The 25805-nt window shown below is 46.7% G+C and overlaps 1 protein-coding gene across 1 annotated transcript in view; it reads right to left on the bottom strand.

The window, feature by feature from the left end:
• LOC133015260 (fibroblast growth factor receptor 3-like) overlaps positions 1-20362 on the bottom strand; it is a 60508-nt gene extending 40146 nt beyond the window's left edge. Inside the window, 1 exon segment of the mRNA XM_061082423.1 lies at positions 20221-20362. Coding sequence (XP_060938406.1) covers positions 20221-20362 — 142 coding nt within the window.
• Between the last annotated feature and the right edge of the window lie 5443 nt (positions 20363-25805).

Below are 25805 nucleotides of genomic sequence, written 5' to 3'. Positions count from 1 at the left end.
GAATGAAGAACCAGTAGCTCTACGACAGAATGAAGAACCAGTAGCTCTACAGCAGAATGAAGAACCAGTAGCTCTACAGCAGAATGAAGAACCAGTAGCTCTACAACAGAATGAAGAACCAGTAGCTCTACAGCAGAATGAAGAACCAGTAGCTCTACAACAGAATGAAGAACCAGTAGCTCTACAGGAGAATGAAGAACCAGTAGCTCTACAGCAGAATGAGGAACCAGTAGCTCTACAACAGAATGAAGAACCAGTAGCTCTACAGGAGAATGAAGAACCAGTAGCTCTACAGGAGAATAAAGAACCAGTAGCTCTACAGCAGAATGAGGAACCAGTAGCTCTACAGCAGAATGAAGAACCAGTAGCTCTACAGCAGAATGAAGAACCAGTAGCTCTACAACAGAATGAAGAACCAGTAGCTCTACAGGAGAATGAAGAACCAGAAGCTCTACAGCAGAATGAAGAACCAGTAGCTCTACAGGAGAATAAAGAACCAGTAGCTCTACAGCAGAATGAAGAACCAGTAGCTCTACAGCAGAATGAAGAACCAGTAGCTCTACAGGAGAATAAAGAACCAGTAGCTCTACAGCAGAATGAGGAACCAGTAGCTCTACAGCAGAATGAGGAACCAGTAGCTCTACAGCAGAATAAAGAACCAGTAGCTCTACAGCAGACTGAAGAACCAGTAGCCCTACAGGAGAATGAAGAACCAGTAGCTCTACAACAGAATGAAGTACCAGTAGCTCTACAACAGAATGAGGAACCAGTAGCTCTACAACAGAATGAGGAACCAGTAGCTCTACAGCAGAATGAAGAACCAGTAGCTCTACAACAGAATAAAGAACCAGTAGCTCTACCGCTCTACAACAGAATGAGGAACCAGTAGCTCTACAGGAGAATGAAGAACCAGTAGCTCTACAGCAGAATGAAGAACCAGTAGCTCTACAACAGAATGAAGAACCAGTAGCTCTACAACAGAATAAAGAACCAGTAGCTCTACAGCAGAATGAAGAACCAGTAGCTCTACAACAGAATGAAGAACCAGTAGCTCTACAACAGAATGAAGAACCAGTAGTATGTAGTGACTCATTAAACTGCCACATTCCCTTGCCTGTTTCTTCTCTGCAGGTCTTAAATAAAGTGAAGTGAGCAGATGAGTTGTGAATTGTTTTTCTCTGTCTTACGACGCCCATGAAAACTGAAGTGATTTTAAGTCAATAATATCTTTAGTGCGGCCTCCGGCTCTGACAATGATATTTACAACACTTCTTTTCTGTAAAAGCACAAAAAGGGTCCATTCAGGAAAAAGGAGGAAAACCCAGAGAGCATGAAGGACCCGTTACTTCTGTGTATTATACTGGTGACTCCAGTGGGAGAAAGGGTCTTTAACTGGGCTTTATGAGGTCGATGGAATCATCTCCAGAGACTCGTAGCTCACTTTGGATTCATGGAGCCTGAACACAACCTCCCAGTGAGCAGCAGAACCACAGAGGGTCGACTGGAACCAGCGCTGTGTCCATTTCAAACTCACGTGTTTTATATCGTTGTTTTCAGGACAAGGTCCGATTTGTCTAAAGGCTCAAATTCAACGTGTGATGAGATAATTTGTCCGTAAAGCTGAAAAATGTAAAAGCTTTTTTGGAAATTCTTCAAATCGGTTGTGAAACTACAACTTTACTCATGTAAATGAAATGTTTTGATACTTGAAATTTGTTCACCAAAGACTCAGGTTCACAAAAGTTGTGGAATAGTAGATAACTACCTTTTTAGATAATGGCTTTTTGAGGGATTTCAGTCCCTTTCATGAAAAAGGTTAGGATTAGTGGACTTCATGGAATGTTTGCAAATAAAAAATGAGATTCTGCAGATTCGGTTAATCTCTGAACTGTGTCTGGTGGTCGGATTATCGCAGAGAAATTGATAGAAAGATGTAGAAATATTGATTTAGACAAGCAGACGCATCCCAAATGTCCCACTCACACAAAATAGTATCTATGTGTGCAGGTCTAATATGTCTTAAATGATCTTATGCAGTATTTGCCATAATATTTGTGGTATTGAACCTTTAAATGGTTTTATCTATAATTCTACATTTACACAAAACAAAACAAATATGGATCCGACATCGCAGTTGATAAAATTATGAGTTTTTTAAAACAGAAAAGCGACTCGGCACATTGTTTGTGATCTTGTCAAATCCAACTCTTTGAAATGCAGATTCCAAATGTGGAGGGGAAAAAAAATCTGTTTTGAATAGAGGTGGATTTGGGTTGAAAGGCTTCACTTTGTGCCACCGAGCTTTCAGGAGCGAGTTCTCCGAGACTGTAGCCGCCTTGTTCCACCTTTCAGGGGAGAACTCGGCAGCGTGAGGTCACAGGTTTGATCCCCGCGACACCAGACAGCTCTCCGACAGGTCTGCAGCCTCGTGGACGTGTGTCACCGAGAAATATGTCCAGAGAGGAATTCCTCATTAGCAACGGAGCACTTTAAATTCCTCCAGGAGGGCCGTGGTGGGTTTGGAGCAGCTCCGAGTCGGGAGCGTGAATAAAACGTGATTCAGTCGCCTTCGCCTGCCTGTGAGTAGCTGTGACCGGAGAGGGGAAGAAAAAACGATCAGGTCGGAATCGAACCGGACACGCGTCTGAAAGGAATCCTGGAAAAACCTGGAATCAGATCCCGGTCCGACCACAGGAACTTTTCCAGGAACCTTGAATAATTTCACTTTCTGTCCTTGAGGTCAATGAAATATTTTACAGACTGAAACTCTTGTTTATGACGAATCTACGAAATCTCTGCTTATTCTAATATATTTAAAACACGATCCCGACATGGGCCTGATGGAGGAAGCATCACAGGACGACTGTGAGTCACTTCCACTTCCACCGGTTTCACACGGAGAGAATCCGGCCTTTGTTGTGCGATTAAAAACACTTATTCAGATAATTTGTCGTTGTGGTGGCGTCCGACTGGATGTTCACACATTCCTGCTGCTTCCTCGTCCGGGGCGGCATGTGTGAGCTATCGGCTGCCTGGCATATGTGTGTGTGTGTGTGTGTGTGTGTGTGTGTGTGTGTGTGTGTGTGTGTGTGTGTGTGTGTGTGAGGGGGTGGTAGCACTCTCACCGGATCTCGGGGCCAGCTGGAAGCAATGTGTGATATGTACTTTCTGATTGTGTGTGTAAATGTGTATGTGGGCTCATATATGCGCGTGTTAGCGGTGACTGTAAATGAAGAACAGTGCGTGTGCGTGTGCATGTGTGTGTGTGTGAGACGCTCACTCCATAAATCAAGAGGCCCCTGCCCTGCGAGCCCTTCTTACCCCCCCCCACCCCCCCCCCCGGCCCGGTATCATGACAAATGGCCTTTCAGAATCACATAGAGTCTCCCTTTGAGACGCCGTGGCGTGCTATCTGTTAGCCTGCACGCTTCTGGACTCCATCTTTTCTCTGCCTCTGAAGAGGTTTATTTATCCTCCACAAACTTGTGCAGGGGCCGGCGGGCAGACCGCGGCCCCCGGGGGATGAAAAGGCCTCTTTATGTGCCCCCCCCCCCCCCCCCTTCTCCCACCCCCCCACCCTCTCGCTCACACACTGACGGACTGAATGAGGGATCGCTGAGGAACAGGAAGTCGTGCAGAGCCGAGCGAGGAGCCGTCCGCATGGAGGCTGCTGCCGGGTCGGGACCGATGACGTTTGGCAGCGAGACTCAAACTTTTATTCTGACGTGTGTCTTCAGAGACGACTGGAAGTAGTTTTACTGCTTTGGAACACAGGCTGACTATTTAGCAGGAAGTCAAAAGGGTTGTTTAATTAATACAGAATCAGGTTTTCGGGCCCAGATCCTATTATTTTTCGAGGCCAATACAGCTTTTTAAAGATTCAAAGATTCTTATGCAAGTAAACTAATGGTTTGTGCTCTATTACTTCTGCCTGAGGTCGTTGTGTTTAGATTTAAAATAAATGAAAATTCCTCCAGAATACGTACATTTTCACCACTTTCTAACTTTCTGCAAATTTTGGTAAGAATTTGAGCATGTTAAAGCCCTCAAAAAGCCAATTCATTTGCCTGAATAATAATAATAATGATAATAATAATAATAATAATAATAATAATAATAATAATAATAATAATAATAATAATAATAATAATAAATAATAATCCTTACAATTTCAATAGGGCCTCACCTGTCAGTGCTCGGGCCCTAAATATGTAGAAAATGCATTCTTTAGCCAAGGAACAAGGGATTTTTTGGGAAAGTTTACCAAAAATAATCTAGAATGATATCTAGTAAAGGGCAGACAAGATATATGGAAATCATGCTGAGTTGTTTTTCTGGGGCAACATCGACGTGGGGAATTAATCCAACAGGTAAATTAATTTCCCATCAATAGATTGTGCATCTAGACGTTTCTTTCAGACGCTCATACGTTCTTTTCACATGTGCAGTATCCTCCGGTGTGGTCTGTCACCTCGTTTTCAGCTCGGTTAACACATCTTGAACACGTTACTTCAGTCTGACTCTCCTCAGCCTTCCACTCGGAGGTCTGTGAGAAGGACAAGTGGGAAAATCCACTCCAAATTGAAGATTATGACGAGAAAAAACTGTTTAAATAAAGTTGCTTCACAGTTTGTTTGGTGTTTGTGTTGTTTTCATGTGTTTCTTCTCCTGGAGATTCAGAGTCAGTACATTATTGTTTGAATTTAATAAGTAAACAACACAATCACAGAATCGATATGGTGGCATTTCGATTCATCGTTTATCTTTAATCTTCTCCTCTGACGGAGACAAATAGAGTTTTTTTTTATCTCTGTTGTGTTGAAACACTGAACTCACTGGTCTCCAATACCACCGAGAAACGTTTGTGTGTTTATGACCTTCCATTAAACCTGCGTCCCGGCTAATGCTGCTTTGCATGAAGCGGCGCCCCCCCCCCCCCCCAGGCCAGCGAGCCGCAGCACGAACACTGAAGATTACAGGACTCTCCTCACGAGCTTCACAGGTACTTTGACTGAGTCTGGTGGAGAAGCAGCAACACAAACACTTTTTAACCATATCTGTGTTTAAAGTGCGTTTGAAAGTGATGGATTCCAGATGGGACGTTGGTCTTTATCAAGCTCCCGTTCTCCAGCCTCCTCCTTCGACCCCGAGCTAATGATACAACAGGACCACGTGTCCAACATCTGCATCAACATCTGCACCAACATCTGCACCAGCTCCAGAACCAGTGGCAAAAACAATTCAGGGACAAATGGCCTTTTTTATTGCAGGTAATTGGTTGTTTGCTTCTCCGGCTGGAAAACTCCAAACTGCTTCTCTTTGAACAGGGAGAGGAAATACTTTCCACATTTTGTTGATCACTCACGGCCAATTGGTTTGCGTGTGTGTGTGTGTGATGGTGTGTGACGTTGTGTAGCGGCGAGCGTGCGAGTCCGCGCGTGTGCGATGTTTATTTCCGCTGTGAAAACATTTGCTGAGAACTGGGAACACGGGCATTAGTTTTTAAATTTGGTTTTTATAACTTCTGCTGAACTGTGGCCGCCTGACGAAGAGGTGATGCTGGGTTATTCCAAAATTTAGTGTTTCATAAATAACCTGAGCTCAACAATCGAAACGATGAAGGTTGAAAGAGCAAAGTAAATCTTATATCAACCAAACAAACCCAGGACTTTGAGTCCGAGGATATTTTTGAAGGATGTAAAAGGTTCCTGCGGAGAGATGTTTGTCTGTGTTTCCACCAAAGCCGGAAAATTACTTTGAACACGGAAGTACAGACGGATAAAAGTGAATCTGGATATAAGACAGACACCTCTGGTTTTAATTTGACAGTTTGTTAGATACTCGTAGTAGATAAATTAGTAGATAATCCCACTCGATTTAAATAAAAACTCCCTTTTAGCAACATAGTGAACACCACAGTGAACCAGGTTAAAACCAGGGATGTTCCAAAACCATTTTTCACTTCTTGATTCCAATTCCGACATCAGATCAGACATTTTAGCTCAATCACTTCTTCTTAATTATAGATTTTCAGACTCGCAGAATCAGAAGAATTTCTCTGGTCAGCAGAATCTCAAAAGTCTGAAGCACAGAGAAGCTGTGTGTGTTTCCCGAGGAGCTTCCGACAGACATCAGTGTGAGACCTGCTCCACCACCGGCCGTCTGCCAACTCCACCCCCCCCCCCCCCTCAGACCAGCCCAGCATCACATGACCTTCAAACAGGATCTGTACGCCCCCACCCAACCTCTATAAAGACCACATTTCTCTTCCTCCTTTTCACAGCTTTGCCGATTGTAAATCCTGCTCCTCGTCCTGGAAAGGCTCCCTCTTCTTTTTCTACCACCTTCATTTTTTTCTCCTCTCTTCTTTTTGCCGTGTGCAGTGAAAGCCTCTAATCTCTGTTTAATATGGTTTGGCCGGATGTAAATACCTCTCGCACAATGCTCCTTAATCTGGGGCCGGCCTGACAAGCTTCACACCGGTGCAGAGCAGCCTGCCAGGAGGAGATGGAGAGAGAGAGAGAGAAGAGGGATGGTTCTGCCGAGATCAAGGCGGAGAGGAGAAAGAGAGAGAGGGAGAGGGAGGGAGGGAGGGAGGGAGGGAGGGTTTCCCCAGCTTGTTGCCTCTATTCTTCGCCGAGCTGAGCGGCCCTTTATCAAAAGAGCTCCCGAAAATAAAGTTAAAGATAGACGTTGCCTCTAAACATCGGTTCCAGCTCGGCCGCCCCCCCGCCCCTTCCTCCTTTCTCCTCTTTTCTCCTCCTTTCTCCTCCCGCCCGGCGCCCGGCCCGCGGCTCGGCCTCCAGTTAACGAGCATCGGAAGCTACTGTACGTCCAGAGCGTGTTGGCAGCGCCCAATCGTCTTTGCTCCTTTCATACCCTCATCATCACCCCCTCCCTCCATCACTCCACCCCTCCATCACCCCTTCCCTCCATCCCTCCATCCCTCCATCCCTCCATCCCTCCATCCATCCCTCCATCCTTCCACCCCGGGTACAGGGCCTGGGTCTGCTCCATGGTAATTGTCATTCCAAAGACGAACTGGCCTAGTTTCAATTCAGCAGACGAGTGTAAGAAACTCGGCCGACAAAAGCCAGGATGTCTGGCGGAGTGTGTGTGTGTGTGTGTGTGGGGGGTGGGGTGGTGTGGGGGGGGGTGCACTATACAACATAATCACACTTCCCAAAACAACACGGAGGAACCAATCTGATTACAAGGCGGCTTTTCAGAGCTCAGAACTTAGGAATCGTGTCTTTTCTTTTTTAACACGACGAGTTCTCAACACGCGTGAGTTTCTAAGATGAGAGGATATTTGAAGAGTCGTCTCCACGGCGACCGGAGGGAGAAAGTGATGCCGGGTCAGCGCCGCGGCGTCCTGAGAGGGACGCTGGACCAGAGGCGGGATCAGAGAGACACACGGAGGTGAAGAATCACACGAGGGAACAGAAAGAGACGAGTGTGATCTGGTCTTCTTCCAATCGTCAGTTACAGGTTGAGGACGATTCCCCAAAGCTCAAAGTGACGTCTCTAATCGGAAAGAAGCAGCGGAGGAGACGTCTGATTGAAACGTCAAACTTTGACCCCGACCGTGACCCTGCCCTGACCCCTAGGGCCACCCCCCCATCCACACACACACACACACACACACACTATTTATGGGGACAAGTCATCCAAGCTGGAGAGTATCAGAAGTTGTGTGTGTGTGTCTGTGTGTGTGTGTGTGTGTGTGTGTGAGATGACAGAGACGTCACTGTCACGATCGGTCACACTCGTCTCACACTTGCATGCACTCTGCGTCTTTGCGTCGCCGTGGCAACGCTGCAAACCTAGACAGCAGCGTTGTGCATTCAGCCCATAAGAAGAAAAAAGCTCCAGTAATCGTGTTTACTCTCTCTCTCTCTCTCTCTCTCTCTCTCTCTCTCTCTCTCTCTCTCTCTCTCTCTCTCTCCTTCCCTCTCTCTCTCTCTCTCTCACACTGACTCTGTGTTTCACGGGAGTTAACAATGAGGACAAAGAGAAGCTTTGAACGGAAGTTAAAAACCTCATCTAGACTTTGTTAATTAATCTGTCGCGCATTAGTCAGACGGAGGCTTTTTATCGAGCTGTTACACGTTTCCCTCACTTTGAAAAGACCTGAACGCGACCAGCAGCAGAGACGTGGAGCGGGAAACACTCAAAGTTAACACTTAAAGTTTCATTATATTCAAAAAATACTTCACGGTTTCAACATAGAATTTAATCAAACGTACAAATAAAGGAAGCAAAGTCTTTAAAGCAGCATTTGGATCTTCATCAAATCAGATTTTAGTTGCATCTCCCATATTCACAAATTACAGTTTGTCCTTAACCCTCAGGCAGTGAGGAAAAACTTCTTAAAAGCACATTTTAAATCCAATTTTATGTTTTTATTGTCGGATCTTAAGATTCTCATGTTGATTTGAATTTGTCATTATTTCTGAAATCATGGATTCTCTTCCGTCAGCGTTAAAGACGAACCAGCAACAATCAATAAGACTTAATAAAGCTGCTCAAACCATTTGAAAAACTACTTCACCAAATTGCTCAAGTTCAGTTTAAAACTAAACATCCGTCATAAACAGAACCAAACCCCAAACCCTCTCAATAATCACTTATCTCTGTATTAATCACGTCCAACTGGGACTTCGTTCAAATTGAAAGTTTAAAACGTGAAGATGTCGTCTCCGGCTGAATGTGGTGAAACACCTGAGAGCAGAATCGGTGCGTTAAGCGTCTTTATGAGAGCGAGAGAGCAGGAAAGCCTCTAATCCCCCCCCTACCCCCCCCTACCCCCCCCCCCCCCTCTGCCTTCACTTAGCGGGCCACAGAGAGGAGCCTCTGTGTGAGAACAACTGGAGCCCAGTTGTCCTGAGACATCGACACCAGACATCCACTCGAACGCAGCCTGAACAATGCACACTGGTGCTCTACAGCCGGGGTCCGCGGCAGAGAAGTGAAACAAACTTCAAATAACCCCCCCGCCCCCCCCAAAAAAACCCAACCCCATCTGCTTTCACTTATGCTTTTTGATTTGAGTTTGTTAGCATTGCTTTACAGGTTCTCTGGGCTCCGCAGGTACCCCGGACATCCCGACATATCTATGGTTACAGCTTCTGTTACCACGGAGACGCTGCCCGGGTTCTTTACAGAGACAACAGGGTTTCCTCAGGAGGACGATGGGACAGTATAGAACTGAACTCGTACTCCCATCTGCTCCTCAGCCGGTGGAGCTGAACTGAGCAGCAGAGTGATGCCGAAGCAGACCGGTTATTATTGTGATTGTTCAATAGTTAGATTGATGGTTTGGTCGATAACGTATCAGAAAAACAATGGAAAATGTTTAAATCTAATTCAGAGTGATGACTTCACGTGGTTTCTTTATTCCAAACAACAGTAGAGACATGACAAATTAAAAGAGATATCAAATATAGAAGTTGGAATTCAGATAATGATATAGATTTAAATCCCTCTTCTAACCATCTCATCAAAAAGATTCCTTTTTTGATTGATTGAATATTTATTTAAGCCTCGGAAGACACATTGAGGGACAAGACCCTCATTTTCAATGGTGCCGAGGGTACAATAAAAAAGTTGATACATTAAAAGTTAATACATTGAATAAATAGGAATTAAATAAATATGCATATATATACACAGAAATACAAGGTATAAAACAATTCGTCAATAAAATACTATGGCAAAGTCAACTAGCAGTTACTACCTTTGATAAAACCCACAGTTAACAAGCTGACTGATGTTGTCTGGTTTTCAAATTAAACTTCTCATTCTATCACGTTTCGACTCCCACACAAACTATATTTACATTTTGGACTAACCATCCATGAATAAAGAATAAACAACTAGAAAGTCCCTCAGTGAAGATCAAACCTCCAACAAGAGATTCGGGAATTATTCTGGAAAATGCTGGACAAACTCCCCAATCCAAAAAACGAACTTATCCCCTGACCTGAAAGCATCACGTCCTCAGCGGAGGTGAAACATGTCCAAACTTTCCAGGTAACAAAAACTCAAAAGTCAGTTTTTGACTGATGTCTCTGTTTGGTTTTCGCTGCAGACGTCTGACTTTAAAGTGAGTTAAAGGCCACAGTGTCGGCAGGAGGAGTTCAGATCCATCACGGTGATTTTTGGTTCTTGTCAGGTCGATAAAGGTTAAAGACGATAAGGTGAGAAGACCACACACGTAACAACAGCCGAGCAGAACCGAAGAGCCGAGTCATCTCGTGGTTTCAGATTCTGAATCCGAGGCCACGATGACGCTGTCGCACGAGGAGAGAAAAACGCGACCGAGCAGAAAACACCCCACACTCAAAACTAACATTTCATGGGAGGTTTAAAAAATATCTGACGTGGCTCATTTAAAAAAAAGCAAAAACAAAAAGTGGAGCCGCTCGCCCAACACCACGTCGCTCCCTCTCTCTCTTCTTTCCACGGCTTCCATTATGCTCTGCTAGACGGTACAAGGGTTTATTATTTTAGCTCTCCTGGCAAAATAACAGGGGGAGAGCTGGTGTGACGGAGGGGGAGAGAGAGAGGGGGGGGGGAGACGTGGGAGGGATGGAGGTCGACTTTGGTTTCAATATTAGATGTGTCAGCTGCCCTGGATGTGGGGGGGCTTTAAACAGAAGCGCATGTGAGGGCGTGAGTAGAGACCAGGGATATTCTACTTTTTTTTGTGGGTTTGAATGAAGGAAAGTGAAGATGGATGGATCAGCCAGGAGAGAGAAGAGAGAAAGAAGACGAGGAGGAGGAAGAGGAGGAGGAGGAGGAGGAGGAGGAGGAGGAGGAGGAGGAGGAGGAGGAGGAGAAGAAGGAGGAGGAGGAGGATGAAAGGACGGAGTGAGCAGATGTGTGAGGATGAAAGAGAAGAAGGAGGGAGGAGGAGGAGAAGGAGGAGAAGGAGGAGGAGGGAGAGGAGGAGGAGGAGGAGGAAGAAGACAACGGCAAGTTAGAAATATTATAAAATTCTTTGTGGACTTCATGTTGGACAATTCAATTCAATAAAACAAATTGGCCTGAACGAAAGAACCAGGATGAGAAGAGGAGGAGGAGGAGGAGGAGGAGGAGGAGGAGGAGGAGGAGGAGGAGGAGGGGAAGGAGGAGGAGGAGGAGGAGGAGGAGGAGGAGGAGGAGGAGGAGGAGGAGGAGGAGGAGGAGGAGGAGGAGGAGGAGGAGGAGGAGGAGGATGAAAGGACGGAGTGAGCAGATGTGTGAGGATGAAAGAGAAGAAGGAGGAGGAGGAGGAGGAGGAGGAGGAGGAGGAGGAGGAGGAGGAGGAGGAGGAGGAGGAGGAGGAGGAGGAGGAAGAGGAAGAGGAAGAGGGGGAGGAAGAGGAGGAGGGAGAGGAGGAGGAGGAGGAGGAGGAAGAAGACAACGGCAAGTTAGAAATATTATAAAATTCTTTGTGGACTTCATGTTGGACAATTCAATTCAATAAAACAAATTGGCCTGAACGAAGGAACCAGGAAGAGAAGAGGAGGAGGAGGAGGAGGAGGAGAAGGAGGAGGAGGAGGAGGAGGAGGAGGAGGAGGAAGAGGAGGAGGAGGAGGAAGAGGAAGAAGACAACGGCAAGTTAGAAATATTATAAACTGCTTTGGTAGAAGTGAACTTGATGTTGATCATTTCAATAAAACAAATTGGCCTGAACGAAGGAACCAGGATGAGAAGAGATAGAAGAGGAGGAGGAGGAGGAGGAGGAGGAGGAGGAGGAGGAGGAGGAGGAGGAGGAGGAGGAGGAGGAGGAGGAGGAGGAGGAGGAGGAGGAGGAGGATGAAAGGACGGAGTGAGCAGATGTGTGAGGGTGAGAGAGAGAGGAAGGATGGAGGAGGAGGAGGAGGAGGAGAGAGGGAGGAAGATGAAAGAGACACACTGACAAGCAAAGAGGTAACACACATACACACACACACACACACAGACACACACACACACACATCTCCATTACCTCTTTTACACAAAATCAGCAGGTTTATAAAATGCAGGTAAACAAGCTAAAGAGAAACCACAAGAATATCCTTTGCACGTTCTTCCAAAGATTTAAAAAAAACAATAAGAACTTAAACGTTTAACAGAAGTTCAATGTGCGTCATAAAGTCGCAGCGTCAGCGTCCAGACGATCAAACCAAAGAAGAAGAGTCGTGTGTTTCCATGGCTGCCGATCGATCGATAGAAACCCGTCGGTGGTAACTCGACCAGGGAGAGAATCACGATTCTATCCATCCACACCAGAGACGTGAGCCCGATGTTCAGAGGCTCGAAGCTTCACAAGGACTTTGACTCACTCTCACAACTTCAGCTTCTGTTTGTCAAACACAAAACTGTAACGTCTCAAAAACACTTTTATCTCCACAAGAAAGACAAGTCTCCATAATGTGAGGGTGAGTAATACCTGGACCACACACACACACACACACACACACACACACAGACACACAATGTAACTGGTGCAGCAGAACCAGACCTGGACAGCTCTGCTTCTGGTTAGTAGATATAAATCACGTATGTCATGATCCCAGGTACTGACAGGAACTTTCATAGGAGAGAGGAGAATACACAACAATAGGATGAGAACAAACTGAAACAAACAGACACACAATATAAGAGAAAAGACGACACAAGTACAGCAACATGAGAGAAGTAAAGTAACAAAAAGACGCACAAGGAAAAGGTACAAAGGAGCAAGTACATGACACAAAGTCAAGGGACTGAGTGATGGGGGAGATCAAGCCTGGATTCTCTCTCTCTCTCTCTGCCTTTGTGTGTGTGTCGGTGTGTGTGTGTGTGTGTGTGTGTGTGTGTGTGTGTTGGTGTCGGTGTGTGTGTGTGTGTGTGTGTGAGAGAGTGTGAGAGAGAGTGTTGGACTCCTCACAGCTCGGCACACAACCCGCCATCTGTTTGCGTCTGCCAGCTACAAAACACACTCTACCAGTGGGGTTGGCTCACACACACACACACACACACACACACACACACACACACACACACACACACACACACACACACACACACACACACTAACAAACACACGTACACACAGACACACACACACCCAAGGACAGTGTGTAACCGCCCTCCATCAAGACAATTCAATCAAAATTACTTAATTAAACCAATGGTGACCATCAATCAACCAGAGAGAGAGAGAGAGGGAGAGAAAGTGAGACACAGAGAGAGAGAGAGTGTTAGAGAGAGCGAGAGAGAGAGAGAGAGAGAGAGAGAGAGAGCGAGCGAGACGGGTGAAAGCAGAGACGCAACATTCAGTGAAACACTTCACACACTTCACAGCACAACAATATTTGGTCAGATTTAACTGCTGCTCCAGCTGACTACCCCCCTCCCCCCCCCCTGACTCCCACACACACACTCCACCCACCCTCCTGGAGGAAAGCCCCCCCCCCTCTCAAACAAGGAGCCCCTTTGTTCCCGTCATGTCGTTCTTATCTGTTAACTATCTCAACAATTTCCTTAAGGGGAGCTTTGTAATTTAAAACCTGCAGCACGTCAACGCCGCTGTCAGGTGTGTGTGTCTGTGTGTGTGTGTGTGTGTGTGTCCCCGTGTGTGTGCGTGTGTGTGTGTGTGTGTGTGTGTGTGTGTGTGTGTGTGTGTGTGTGTGTATCGTAAGCAGAACTCGGAGCAGTCAAAGAAAATGATGGAGATTTGAAAACAGACAGAAAAAGAGGATTTCAGTCTTTTCTCCGTTTGTCACTTTTCCTGAATGGAACCGAAAGTGAAAAGAGAGAGACATTGATTTTAAAAGAAATAAAAGACCCCCCCCATCCAGTGGAAAAGGGGGCAGGGGTTAGACGTGAGCCGAGCACACAGACATCTCTGTGGTTTCATCCATAATTCATGCAGCGCCGTGCAGAGCGGGTTTCAAAGAGCATTAATGAGCTTTATTAATACAAACATCAGCGTGAACCACTGGCGCAGGTGTGTGTGAAGGCCACGAGCCGACAGTGACCTGCTGATCTGTAAACCACTTCCACACGGGGGGGGGGGGGGGGGGGCACGACTCGCCTGGCGAACCACACACCTGAGGGGGAGGAGGATTCTGATTCCCTCATCACTGATTGATAGTCAGAGCTTTCACAAATAATTTAATTTACTTTTAATTTGAAATCCAGCGCTGAACAGAGCTGTGTGATGTTTCCTAAAGCTTATTCAGCACCTGAGTTTCTGCAAAGGATCAATATTTTAATACTTATAGATCAGGTGTAAGATATGCGTGAATCCTCAGAGGATTTTAGCATCTTTCAGCTCATAGTTTTGGTTTCATGACCTCGAACTCCAGTGACAGGGAGCTGCTTTAGTGAAAAAGAATTTTATAAGTTGCCTTCTTCAGCTAAGACGGGAAGCAAAGTTAGCAGAGAGTTCACATAAAGGAAAGTTTGGCGGCTAAAGAGAGAAATATTCTTCTGAGGAGCTGGAGGAGACTCAAATTGAGCAAAAAGAGAGAGAACTGTGGTCGCTTGGACAGAGACACCATGTCGGTGATTTGTTTACAGACTGATATCAACCGGCAAAATGTTATTTCATCCAGATAAGACAAGCCTGTTTTCTTTATCTGCATTTTATCCAAACACAAATGTTTTGCCCCGGATAAAGTTTGATATTTAAAATGTTCGACTCACGGGTGATTAAAGAAGATTAAAATCTGGCCTGACATTACTTTAGATTTCACTATTTATTCCTTCAGATGTTTTTATTTGCTTTAGTGAAAAGTGAAGTTTAATTTCCAGCCACAGTCCTGAAATCAAAGGCCCTTCTTGTTTCTCACGTTTCACTGATCCACGCCGACAACTTTCACTTCGGTCTCTGATCCGATATAAAAACCTATAATAACATTTTGATTAGCAACAGGCTTTTTTCGACTTGTGCTCCACAGCGTAGGGGTTGTGTTATCTTTGGAAAAACACTGCGTCTGGACAGTAATAAATGAAATTCTGATACATGATGTGCCCAGAAGGTCGAGGAAACACAAAGTCAGACACGTTAGTGAAAAGACAATTTGTCGGATGACGGAGGAGAATCGTACAGTTGTGACAACGTGCTGGAGTGGATGTTGTGTGTTTGTGGTCCAGGAGAAGCAGCTCACTGAGACCTCTTGTTCAATCAGACTCTGAGCCGGGTTCAACGTGTCATTCCCTTCCAGGAAAGTGTCGAGTGGATTAAGTGCCTGATGGACGGAGGATAGAACCGTCGTTGTTCCACACGTCGTGGTCGTTCTGCAGCGCTCGCCAAAAAGATTTCTTGATAATGTTTCCGGGGAAATGAACATTGTTTTGCGGAGATGCCAAGCCAAGGAGACGCTGCAGGATCTGAGCCGTCGCCTGCTCGTGGCTTCACGCCTCAGCTAGGATGAACACTCCAGGTTTCAGAGTCACGTGAAGCGCACACATGGAGCAGAACTCGTCTACACAACAACACAAGTTCAAAACTCAAATAACACGACACACGGATAAAACGGCAGCTCGGGGAAATCATCCAGTCTGCACGACGCTGCTCTCACGCTCAACAGATTCTGAATGTCAGGTACACGGACTGAGGAGTGAAAGAGAAGTCGAGGCGTGGACACACACACACACACACACACACACACAGTACGAGACATACAGCTCAGGAAGTGTGTGTGTCACAGAGAGAGAATGACAGAGATAGAGAGAGGAGTGACAGGGCGTGTGTGTGTGTTTGTGTGTGTGTGTCAGTGTCAGTGTGTGTGTGTGTGTGTGTGTGTGTATGTGTGTGTTTCTGTGTGTGTGTGTGTGTGTGTGCCTGTGACTTGTAGAGCCAGAGCGTAAATCTGTGGATGGCGTAGTTTTAACAAGTCTCCTAACGCTCCAAACAACCCCTGCTGACATTTACAGTCCCTGCCAGGGGGGGGTCACTGACCTTCCAACCCACCCACCCACCCACACACACACACACACACACACACACACACACACACACACACACACACACAGTCCCTCTCTCACTCTGTACAACCCCCCCCCACACACACACACACTCTGCTATCCTTTAATTTATATCATTCTCTCTTTTCTATTCTTTCATCGCCTCTGCCCATTCAGACATAACATTCACTAAACTACAGACTCCACAAGGCCTGCACTACACACACACACACACACACACACACACATACATCTATATATACACACATACATAAACACACGTATACACGCGATGGCAGAACTGAATGTGTTTAATTTATACGTCTGACGTTTTACAAAAAAAAAACGTCGCCACTGAGGAGCCAAATATTTCTTCTGAGCTCCACAGGGCCACTGGCTGGGGTGTGTGGGTGTGTGGTCAGTAAACACAGACACACACACACACACACACACACAGACACACACACACACACACGGTTCCTGCGCTTTGTCATGACTCACTCTCGTTGGTCAACTTGGCGTCTTAAACATTTCTTTTTGCACAACATTTGGAAATGCCACCAGCCTCTGGAGAAATAAACAACGCCTCGCTCTGAAACAACACTATGGTCGACTGAATGGAACACACACACACACACACACACACACACACACACACACACACACACACACACACACACACACACACACACACACACACACACACACACACACACACACACACACACACACACAGACACAGTGTCTCCTTACCTCACACATGTATAAATATAGTCCACAGTTTAAGAGGACATTTTTATCCCTGTTACTTGAACATTTCATTTTATTAAACTTGGACATTTCATAAACCCTCCTTCGTTTAGCATCATTTAAACAGCTGTCAATCATGTTCACCTTGTGTCCCAACCAAGAAATGAGAATTCTCTGGAAGTGATGGTGATTCTAATCAATTTAACAATCTGTGAATACGTTTTAACTTGATTACTTTTCAATTTATCCTCACATTTCTGTCTGGGAAGTTTCAAGGGCATTTTGGTCCCGAGCACCTGCTCATTTCTGACCCTGACACACACACACACACACACACACACGAAAACACACACACACACACGAGACACAAACCTAAGTGACAACTCTGCAGCTCGGCGCTGTGGCGGCTGAGGAGGAAATCGAGCCATCTGCCAGTAAACGACAGTCATTTATCCCCACTGCTCGTCCATCTGTGGACGTGGGGACGTCTGCTGGAGGCCGGGGGGGCCGCTGGGGGGGAGACGGGGGGGACACGACGCCGGCCGGAGACGACAGCGAGACACTGAGGCCTCTGTCTGTGGGCTTCACAGCTCTCCTCAGCCCAGTGTCCTGCAGAAACCCGGAGGTTAAAGGAGGATAACGGGCCCGGAAAGCTAAAGATTCGACGGACGAGTCACTGTCACTGATGTTTTTGAGTTCTGACAGTTTCCTTTTTTCTGTCTTTATTTAAATATAAATGACTAAGATCTTCTGTGATTTCGTTTCTAAATTTATGAATTGTGGTTTTTGCAAGTTTTCCTGGATACTTGCACTGAAACGTGGGATGTGTTTATAGAGAAGAGAAGCTTTGGGACCTCAGAGTGACGTCCTGAATCATTTCTGCAAATGAGAAAGAACGAGAGCTTCCTTCAAACTCCCTCAACACACAAGACCTTTCTCTGACTCACACATGAATATAACATCCATCCTCCTGCGTTGCGCTGCACAGTGAAGTCATTACTGCTCTTAGGTCTAAAGTGCAAATCGATCCTCTACAGCCGCAATTTTAATGCCAAAGAAAATAAATGAAATGTGTGTTTCGACCAGATTTGTTTTAATTTCAGGATTAAGTAAATGTCTGAAGACCCATTAGGACCATCACAGGGAACCACGACTTTCTGTTAAAAGCCAGATAATTAAATACTTTTAAAACGACGTCTCGGACTGAGAAGCTCAATAAATAAGTCCGACTTCCATTTCAACGTGCTGAGCTAAACAAACATCCAAGATGGAGGCACGGCTGCAGGAGTTGAATGTTATCGCCTCACATCCGATAAATCGTCACACCTTAACACGACAAACACAACAACCCAGAGAGCACATCCACCTCAGTGGTTACACCTGGGCTGTGTTTGTCCACGTCTGTGCTCGAACCAGGTTCACGGAGAAAAACAGATATGAAGGAATATCAGAGTCTCAAAGTTAGTTACACTTAAGGATAAGAAGAAGTGGCCGAGTAGAGAACAACCCTGAATATCCTACAGACACAGACAGCAGAGATCCAGAGTGTTTGTAGATGTTCAGTTGTCATTTTGTTAATTTGTTTGTACTTCTCTTGCGAGAGAGAAGTGAGAGAGACGTTACAAACTGTGCTACCACCCAAACATTTCTCTTAAGAATAAAATAATAATCATTTCATACTACGGAAGTCACGTTAAATAAATGTTAACATGAGACCTAAACTCATATTTTAACATGTTTAAAGCTTTTTAAGTTCCTTGTATTAAGTTTTTATTTTCTTTACATGCAGGAAACTAAATAATGCAACTTTTTATTGCTCCTGAAGTCATGACAGGGAACTTGATTTGGCCGAAGTGACCACATCTCACAAGTTTGGACCCTGATTATTTCCTGATTTGCACCACACACGTGCAAATGTTCATGGAAACTGAAAGTCTATGTTCTTGCACAAACACACACACACACACCCACCAACACAAACACACACACACACACACAGGGTGTCTCAGCTTGCATCAGACAGCTGGGTCCTCTCCAGCTCCTCGTCTTTCTTAACGCACTGCAGCGTGTAAAGTGTGTCAAAGACTCGTTTTCAATAACTCTCACATGAAACAGAAGAAACAGGGAGTGGGGCGGAGGGAGAGAAAAAAACAACACTTAGCGAGCGCCTCAGAAAAAAGATTACTGTGCTTGTGTTCGGGCTTTTTTTTTTGCACAATACTGCGAGATTAAAGCTCACACAGCCGGCGTTTACTCAGGATTGATCTCTGGGTGTTTCTCTGCCTGGAGAACAAAGAGGCAGAATCGTGCTCAGCTCAGCGAACCAACACAAGTCCAATTAAATCCTCCTCGTAAGACAGAAGAAGCCGCTGCCTGCATTCTCGTGAACAATAAATGTGCCGTTTTTTTGAAATGCCCCCAATTGAAGTGATGAACACACGAAATCTGCTTATGCTTCCAAGCAGATTTCATATTAGCAAAGAAAGTGAGGGAGCACTGGCGGAGGAGAGGGTGTGTGTGTGATGAGCTGGTGAAACCTGGAGGAGGAATCATCTGAGCCGGGTTTTGTTATCCGATTGTTAACGTTTCAAAACCAGAGAAATTTCAATCACAGACAAGTTCTCATAGTTTAGTTAGTTTTGGAGATTTGACTTGCGATAAATCAACAATTGATTTCAACACGAAGAACAATCCGACAAGGATCGTGTGCACATTGAAAAGCTGTTTCTTCATGAGCTGGACTTTTCTGAATGGTAAAAGTCTGTGATTATATGGATCACACACACATTCATACAGTGCATCTATGTGCAGCACGTTCTCTATGACAACGGGCAACTTGGGGTTCAGTATCTTGCCCAACGACACTTCAGCAGAATGAGGAAGACTGGGGTCGAAATCGCCAACCTCCTGGTGAGAGGACGACCGCTCCCCCCCCCCTGAGCCACAGCCAAGACAACCCTGATCCCTCAAAGGGGACATATTATGAAAAATCCACTTTTGTAGTGCTTCTACACGTTCATTTGGGGATCTGGCATGTCTACCGTCCCAAAAACTCTGGAAAAAAACAACTCCCGCGATTTGTTGTGGTTCCTCTCTGTCAGAAACGATACGCTAGAGGGCGTCGGATGGGATTACGACCCGCGCCGACTTCATAGTCACACCATACCCATGTAGGGGGTCTCGCTACATGGCCTTGGACCACCATCGCCATCATCACCACCATCGCCACTCAAAACAGGTCAATCTGAGGAGGGCTGTTTTTAGACAGGGTAAAAAGGGTGCTGTTTTAAATGATCCTTGTGGTATTTTGACCAAAATCTGTTTCAGACATTTCATTAAGACCCCAAGGAACCATATCAACTGCGGTAAAATGGGCATAATATGTCTCCTTTAAAGCACCTTCTCTGCTCTGGGATTCAGGTGATCACTTCTGTATCTTAGAAAATATTAAACCTTGTTGCAGGAGACATCACGGGTAACGTCTGAGCAGCGGTAGCAGAAGCAGGAGAGCACAACTCCACTCTGCTCGATGTGGTTTCCTACCTGTGGGCGGAGCCGTGGGCAGCCGGGCCGGAGCCACGCAGAGCGGCAGGAGGAAGGAGATCCAGAGCGAGCACCACAGAGCCGTCATCCCTCTGGAGGACGAGGTGAGACGCGGAGCAGCGAGGCCCGACTCAGACGACATCCTCCGCTCGCATGCTGTCACGCAGAGCGCCGGCCTCGGGCGCCGCAAGAAACGATCCAAGGTTCCACCGCCACTGACCTGGAGACGGGAGAAGAAACATTGATTAAAAGGTCGCAATGGTGGATCCAGTTTGGTGGATTCTGTATCGTGCCGGGTGATCATAGTGGGAATGGAGGATCCTTTGTCGCGTTGGCATCGGACGGCGGTGGACCACGACCGAGGCTGCGGCTGATGATGGATCCTAACTGGCGCCAGTGGACAATGACTGTGGACTATAGTGGATCCAATCTTGATGCTGGATCATGATCTTGCTGCTGACCAGAGACTATGATGCAGCAGGACTACTTGACATATAGTATTGAAGTTATCCTTCAAAATGTTTACCCTCATCAATGCTGCTAAAAACTTTAATCTAGATGATGTTTTCCTTCACTTGACATCTGTTGCACTTGTGTCCGTCCTGGGAGACAGATCCTCACATGTGTCTCTCTGAGGTTTCTACGTAGTTTAACCTTATTAAAAGGGTTTTTAGTAGTTTGTCCTGACTCTTGCTGAGGGTTAAGAACAGAGGATGTCTCACCATGTTAAAGCCCCATGAGACAAATTGTGATTTGTGAATATGGGCTATACAAATAAAATTCGATTGATTGATTGATTGATTGATTACAGGCGGCTGTGGGAGAAACACCCATTCAGAGAAGAGCAAACAAAGACGAGTGAGACGGTCAAACTGAACCCAGGACAGAGCCGGGCCTCGGGGGGGGCTGACCCGACATTCCACACGGACTCCGAGGATTACGATGGAAATCCCTCTTCGCGTTTTTTCTCAGAAACTTTCTCACAGCACCTGATCGTTAAGACGAGTGTGGACGAGCGCCGGGTGTCGAAGCAGCTCATTAAAAAACCCTCTGTGCAGAGAAATTCAAGTTCATTAACCAATCACGTCGCTGCAGCGTGATTGGCCGATGAGAGGCCAATCACATTCCTTCCACAGGACTCTGCTCCACACGCTCTTCTGCACGGTGGAGCATCCGATGGACAGGGATTCACTCATCTTCCCGCGGGATGAGGAATGCCGGCGTCGACAGTATCGGCCGCCCGACGTGCAGGAGGGAGAGAGAGAGAGAGAGAGAGAGATGACAAGGGCGAGCGACGGCAGGGAGAAGCTGGAATGCACCGAGGATCGAGAAGAAGGCTCAGAGAGGTGGCCAGAAAAGCAAAACACCCCCAGCCCCCACATGCACACACTCACACACACACACTCACACACACACACACAAAACACACTCACACACACACACTCACACACACACACACACTCACACACACTCACACACACACACACACCACCACGCTCTCTCCAGCTTCAGAATAGCTCCGGCTGTGAAACGACAACTCAGGTCTCACAAACACACACACAATCACCTCAGATGCACACACAGAGGTGTATTGTACACACACACACACACTCACACAGAGTCCAGAGAAAGGTTGAGCTTCTATTTGTCTTTCCCCCCCCCCCTGTGACCCACTCCTTGCTCAGCACAAAGTGAAGCCCGGGCTCCGTCTGCACATTATCGCTCCTCCACACACAGAACTTCACAACCCGCATGACGAGACAACACACACACACAGACACACACACACTCCCATGTTCTCTCCACGCTCGTCCTCCTCTCCTCTCTCATCCTCACTTTGTTACAACACAAGACGCCGCCACGCTGCTGCGGTTTGTTTACACAGCCACGATAAGGCCTTCGCTCGCCAGGCGTGGAGGCGGCTGATTGCAGAGCTCTGTGATTTGAGACTCTTGTTTTCTCTGGCAGGCACAGACACAGACACACACAGACACACACACACAGACACAGACACACACAGACACAGACACAGACACACACACACACAGACACACACACACATAAAGAAAACCTCAGCTTTTTATGGGCACTTCCCTCTGAGAGCTGCTTCAGATACAGATCTGTTTAGACAAGTAGCATGACAGCCTCTTGAGCCATGTGAGGAGAAATCAGGAAAACAATGCCGGCGTCGGATTGAATAATTTGGCGACAGGTTTTTAGTTTCAGCCACAAAGTGAATCCTTGAGTTTGAGAGTTAGAACTCAAGTCATTACAACGTCATTGACGGCGTGAAATTGAGACAAATCCCAGGCCTGTGTGAGAGCAGGAGGAGACGTCGGCCCTTTCTCGGTAAAACCAGAACCTCATATTATCTATTTTATGAAATATTGAGAAGGAACGGTTCACAGGCTGAGCAGCCGAGTGGAAACCCTTTGATTTCTCTTAACAACCTCAAGAAGAAGAAGAAGAAGAGGAGGACGAAGAAGAGGAGGAGGAGGAGGGAGGGGGGGGGTGATATGGATCCCGAAGACCCAGCGTCGAGTTCAAAGCCTGCAAAGTGTTCTCATGCTAATATTTTCTTAAAGCATGAAAGGGAAACACAACCATCGCTGGGAATAATATAAAACATGAATATTAATCATTCATGCACAACCATCTCCGCATTGTAACAGCTCACAGGCAGAGGAGCGGTTTCACCGGGAGTTCGAGTCCCTGTCGTCCCTCTCCGCCCGGTGAGGAGCGATGACGAGTCACATGCTCGTCACACCTCCTCCGGACTGTCAGTCATCTTTAATAATTAAGCCAGAGAACCAAACAGCCAGGGCCGGGTCCACTTGGTCATTTTGGGAAAAGGGGATTAGAGGGTTTTATGTAGTGGGGGCGGTGAGCACAAGTGCAAACAGCAGCCGGGCAGAGAGCAGTGGGGGGGGGGGGGGGGGGTAGGAGGGGGAGAGAAAGATATAGACACACAAGAGGCTATAATCCTCTGGATGGTTTAAATGAAATTCTATAAAAAACAGCTCTAGAACCTGCTGGTGTGTCAGATCCCTCTCGACCCTCAAAGTATAAACGGCAGGTAGATAATCAATCAATCAATCAAATGAAATAATATATTTAATTTTTAATTAGATAATAAACGGACGGACTATAAAAACTACGGAACCACTGAGGTGCGGGACATATAACTGTCTCTGAGGCGATGGACATTTCATCAGACGCCCCGGGAAATTAAAATGTTCCGAAAGATTAACAAGGTTGATATGAGCTCAATATTACACGTCTCATGGTTAATGTGGTTTTATTAGGACTTTACAGTGAAGACATGGGAGAAAAGGAAATATCATTACGTACTATTGAATGTTATGAGCCGCGACCTTGAATTAAAGCTGAAAATGGAGATTATAACTGAATATCAGAGACATATTCTACGTCCCTCAGTTATAAAAACCACAAAATATTAAACTCACAGAAAAGACCCGACGAGGCCACTGCTGCAGAATTTTTGGACTTTAACCGTGAATCTGGTGTTTGAACATCACAGAGATCGGCTTCTCCGTTCAAATCTGACAACTTGGAGCCAATTAACGCACAGTCCTGCTCTTTGTGATAGAGGAGAAGAAAGAAAACGTGCACTCGGGCCAATTTTATCTAATGAAAAGAACCAATCACAGGGCGAGACGCGTCCGAGGCCCCTGATTGGAAAAACGCGGCAAACTGGAGTCAATTAGCGACAATTAATTTGCAGCATTAAGGGGAAAGTGTTATCACGGAGGAGCCATGAGTGATGCGCTGCGGAGAGAGAGAGAGAGAACCGCACTGCTCGTTCATTCAAAGGCAGGAAGGTGGGGGTGTGTGTGTGGGGGGGGGGATTCTGCAGCTTTCTGGAGAAACTTCAGAGATGCTGCTGCGTGATTCATGTGTGAGCTCCGAGCCCCGGGAAGACGTCACCGGTGCAGTGAGGAGAACAGGACGAGGAGGTGGGAGGGTTGATGATCAGTGGGAATCGAACTCACGTCACACGCGTGTAATGAGCATCTCCCGCTGGTCCACATGCACAGAGAGTCTGAACCCTCTGTGCTTTCCCTCAGTCCAGAAACATCTCTGGAAACCAAGTGTTCAAATCCAGTGTTTTTAAAAACCCAGCCGGATGTTCTGGATCTCACTCAATAATTAGTAATTGAATAATAGTTCAATAATTTAAATGGAGTTCATGCAGCGAGTTGTGGAGAAAACTAGGAAAATGATCTGGAACAAACTTCCAGCTCCAGCAATAAACGCTTTCTATATTTCTGACCCAAACGCATTGATTTTACAACGTGCGTAATTCCTCACACCTGCGCCACACACGAGCCCCCCCCCCCCCCGCTGCGCACAGTCTCCAGAGCGAAGTGGTTTGGACAACACGCACGGATCGGGTCCGTGTCGAGTTGGACTCCGGGCCGGGACGCACCGGGACGCACCAGGACGCAGCGGGACGCCTGGTCCAAGAGACGTGCCACACGGAGCTATCCTCCCGGGGATCGGGGCTCCGGGGTCCCTGCCGCTCCTTGCGGGTCCCTGCCGGTCCCTGCGGGTCCCTGCCGGTCCCTGCGGGTCCCTGCCGGTTCCTGCCGGTCCGTGTCTCGGTGGTCTAAGGCTGGGAGGCACCGGTTACGCACGGACCAAGATCCGGGCCACACGGAGCTATCCGTCCGGGGATCAGGGCTCCTGGGTCCCTGCGGGTCCCTGCCGGTCCCTACAGGTCCCTGCCGGTCCCTGCCGGTTCCTGCATGTCCCAAAGTGTCCCTGCCGGTCCGTGTCTCGGTGGACTCAGGCCGGGACTCACCGGTTACGCACGGACCAAGAGCCGGGCCACACGGAGCTCTCCTCCCGGGGATCGGGGCTCCGGGGTCCCTGCCGGTCCCTGCCGTTCTTTAGGGGTCCCTGCCGGTCTCTCAGGGTCCCTGCCGGTCCCTGCCGGTCTCTAAGGGTCAATGCCGTTCCCTGCCGGTCTCTAAGTGTCCCTGCCGGTCTCAAAGGGTCCCTGCCGGTCTCTAAGTGTCCCTGCCGGTCCCTGCCGGTCTCTAAGGGTCCCTGCCGGTCTCTAAGGGTCCCTGCCGGTCCCTGCCGCTCCTCCACGCGTCACTCGCAACAGCCCAATGTGTCCAACCCACATCTACGAGGAAGTGAAGCTATTTCTCTTGCTTTACACTAATAATAATAATAATAATAATAATAATAATAATAATAATAATAATAATAATAATAATAATAATAATAATAATAATAATAATAATAATAATAATAATAAATAGTAACAGGCTACTTACCCGAGTTATTCCGTTTGGACAGTGGACCTGAGTCTTCCAGGTGCCACCGAGCATCCAGAAGAAGAAACTCAGTTTTTAATTCTCCGGTAAACTTCGTATAAAAAACCCTCCCACCCCCCCCAAAAAAATTTAAAAAATTAAAAGAATAAACTTCTTATTAATCCGCAGCTGCTCGTTCGTCGCGGAGCAGAAGACAAGTCCTGAATCCGCGTCGCGACCTGACAGCTCGAGTCCTAGATCCCGGTCCTAGATCCCGGTCCTAGATACGGGTCCAAC

Source organism: Limanda limanda, chromosome 12 (genome assembly GCF_963576545.1).
Source record: "Limanda limanda chromosome 12, fLimLim1.1, whole genome shotgun sequence".
Lineage (NCBI taxonomy): Eukaryota > Metazoa > Chordata > Actinopteri > Pleuronectiformes > Pleuronectidae > Limanda > Limanda limanda.
Note: the sequence above shows the minus strand (reverse complement) of the source record. Positions and strands in the feature narration are given on the sequence as shown.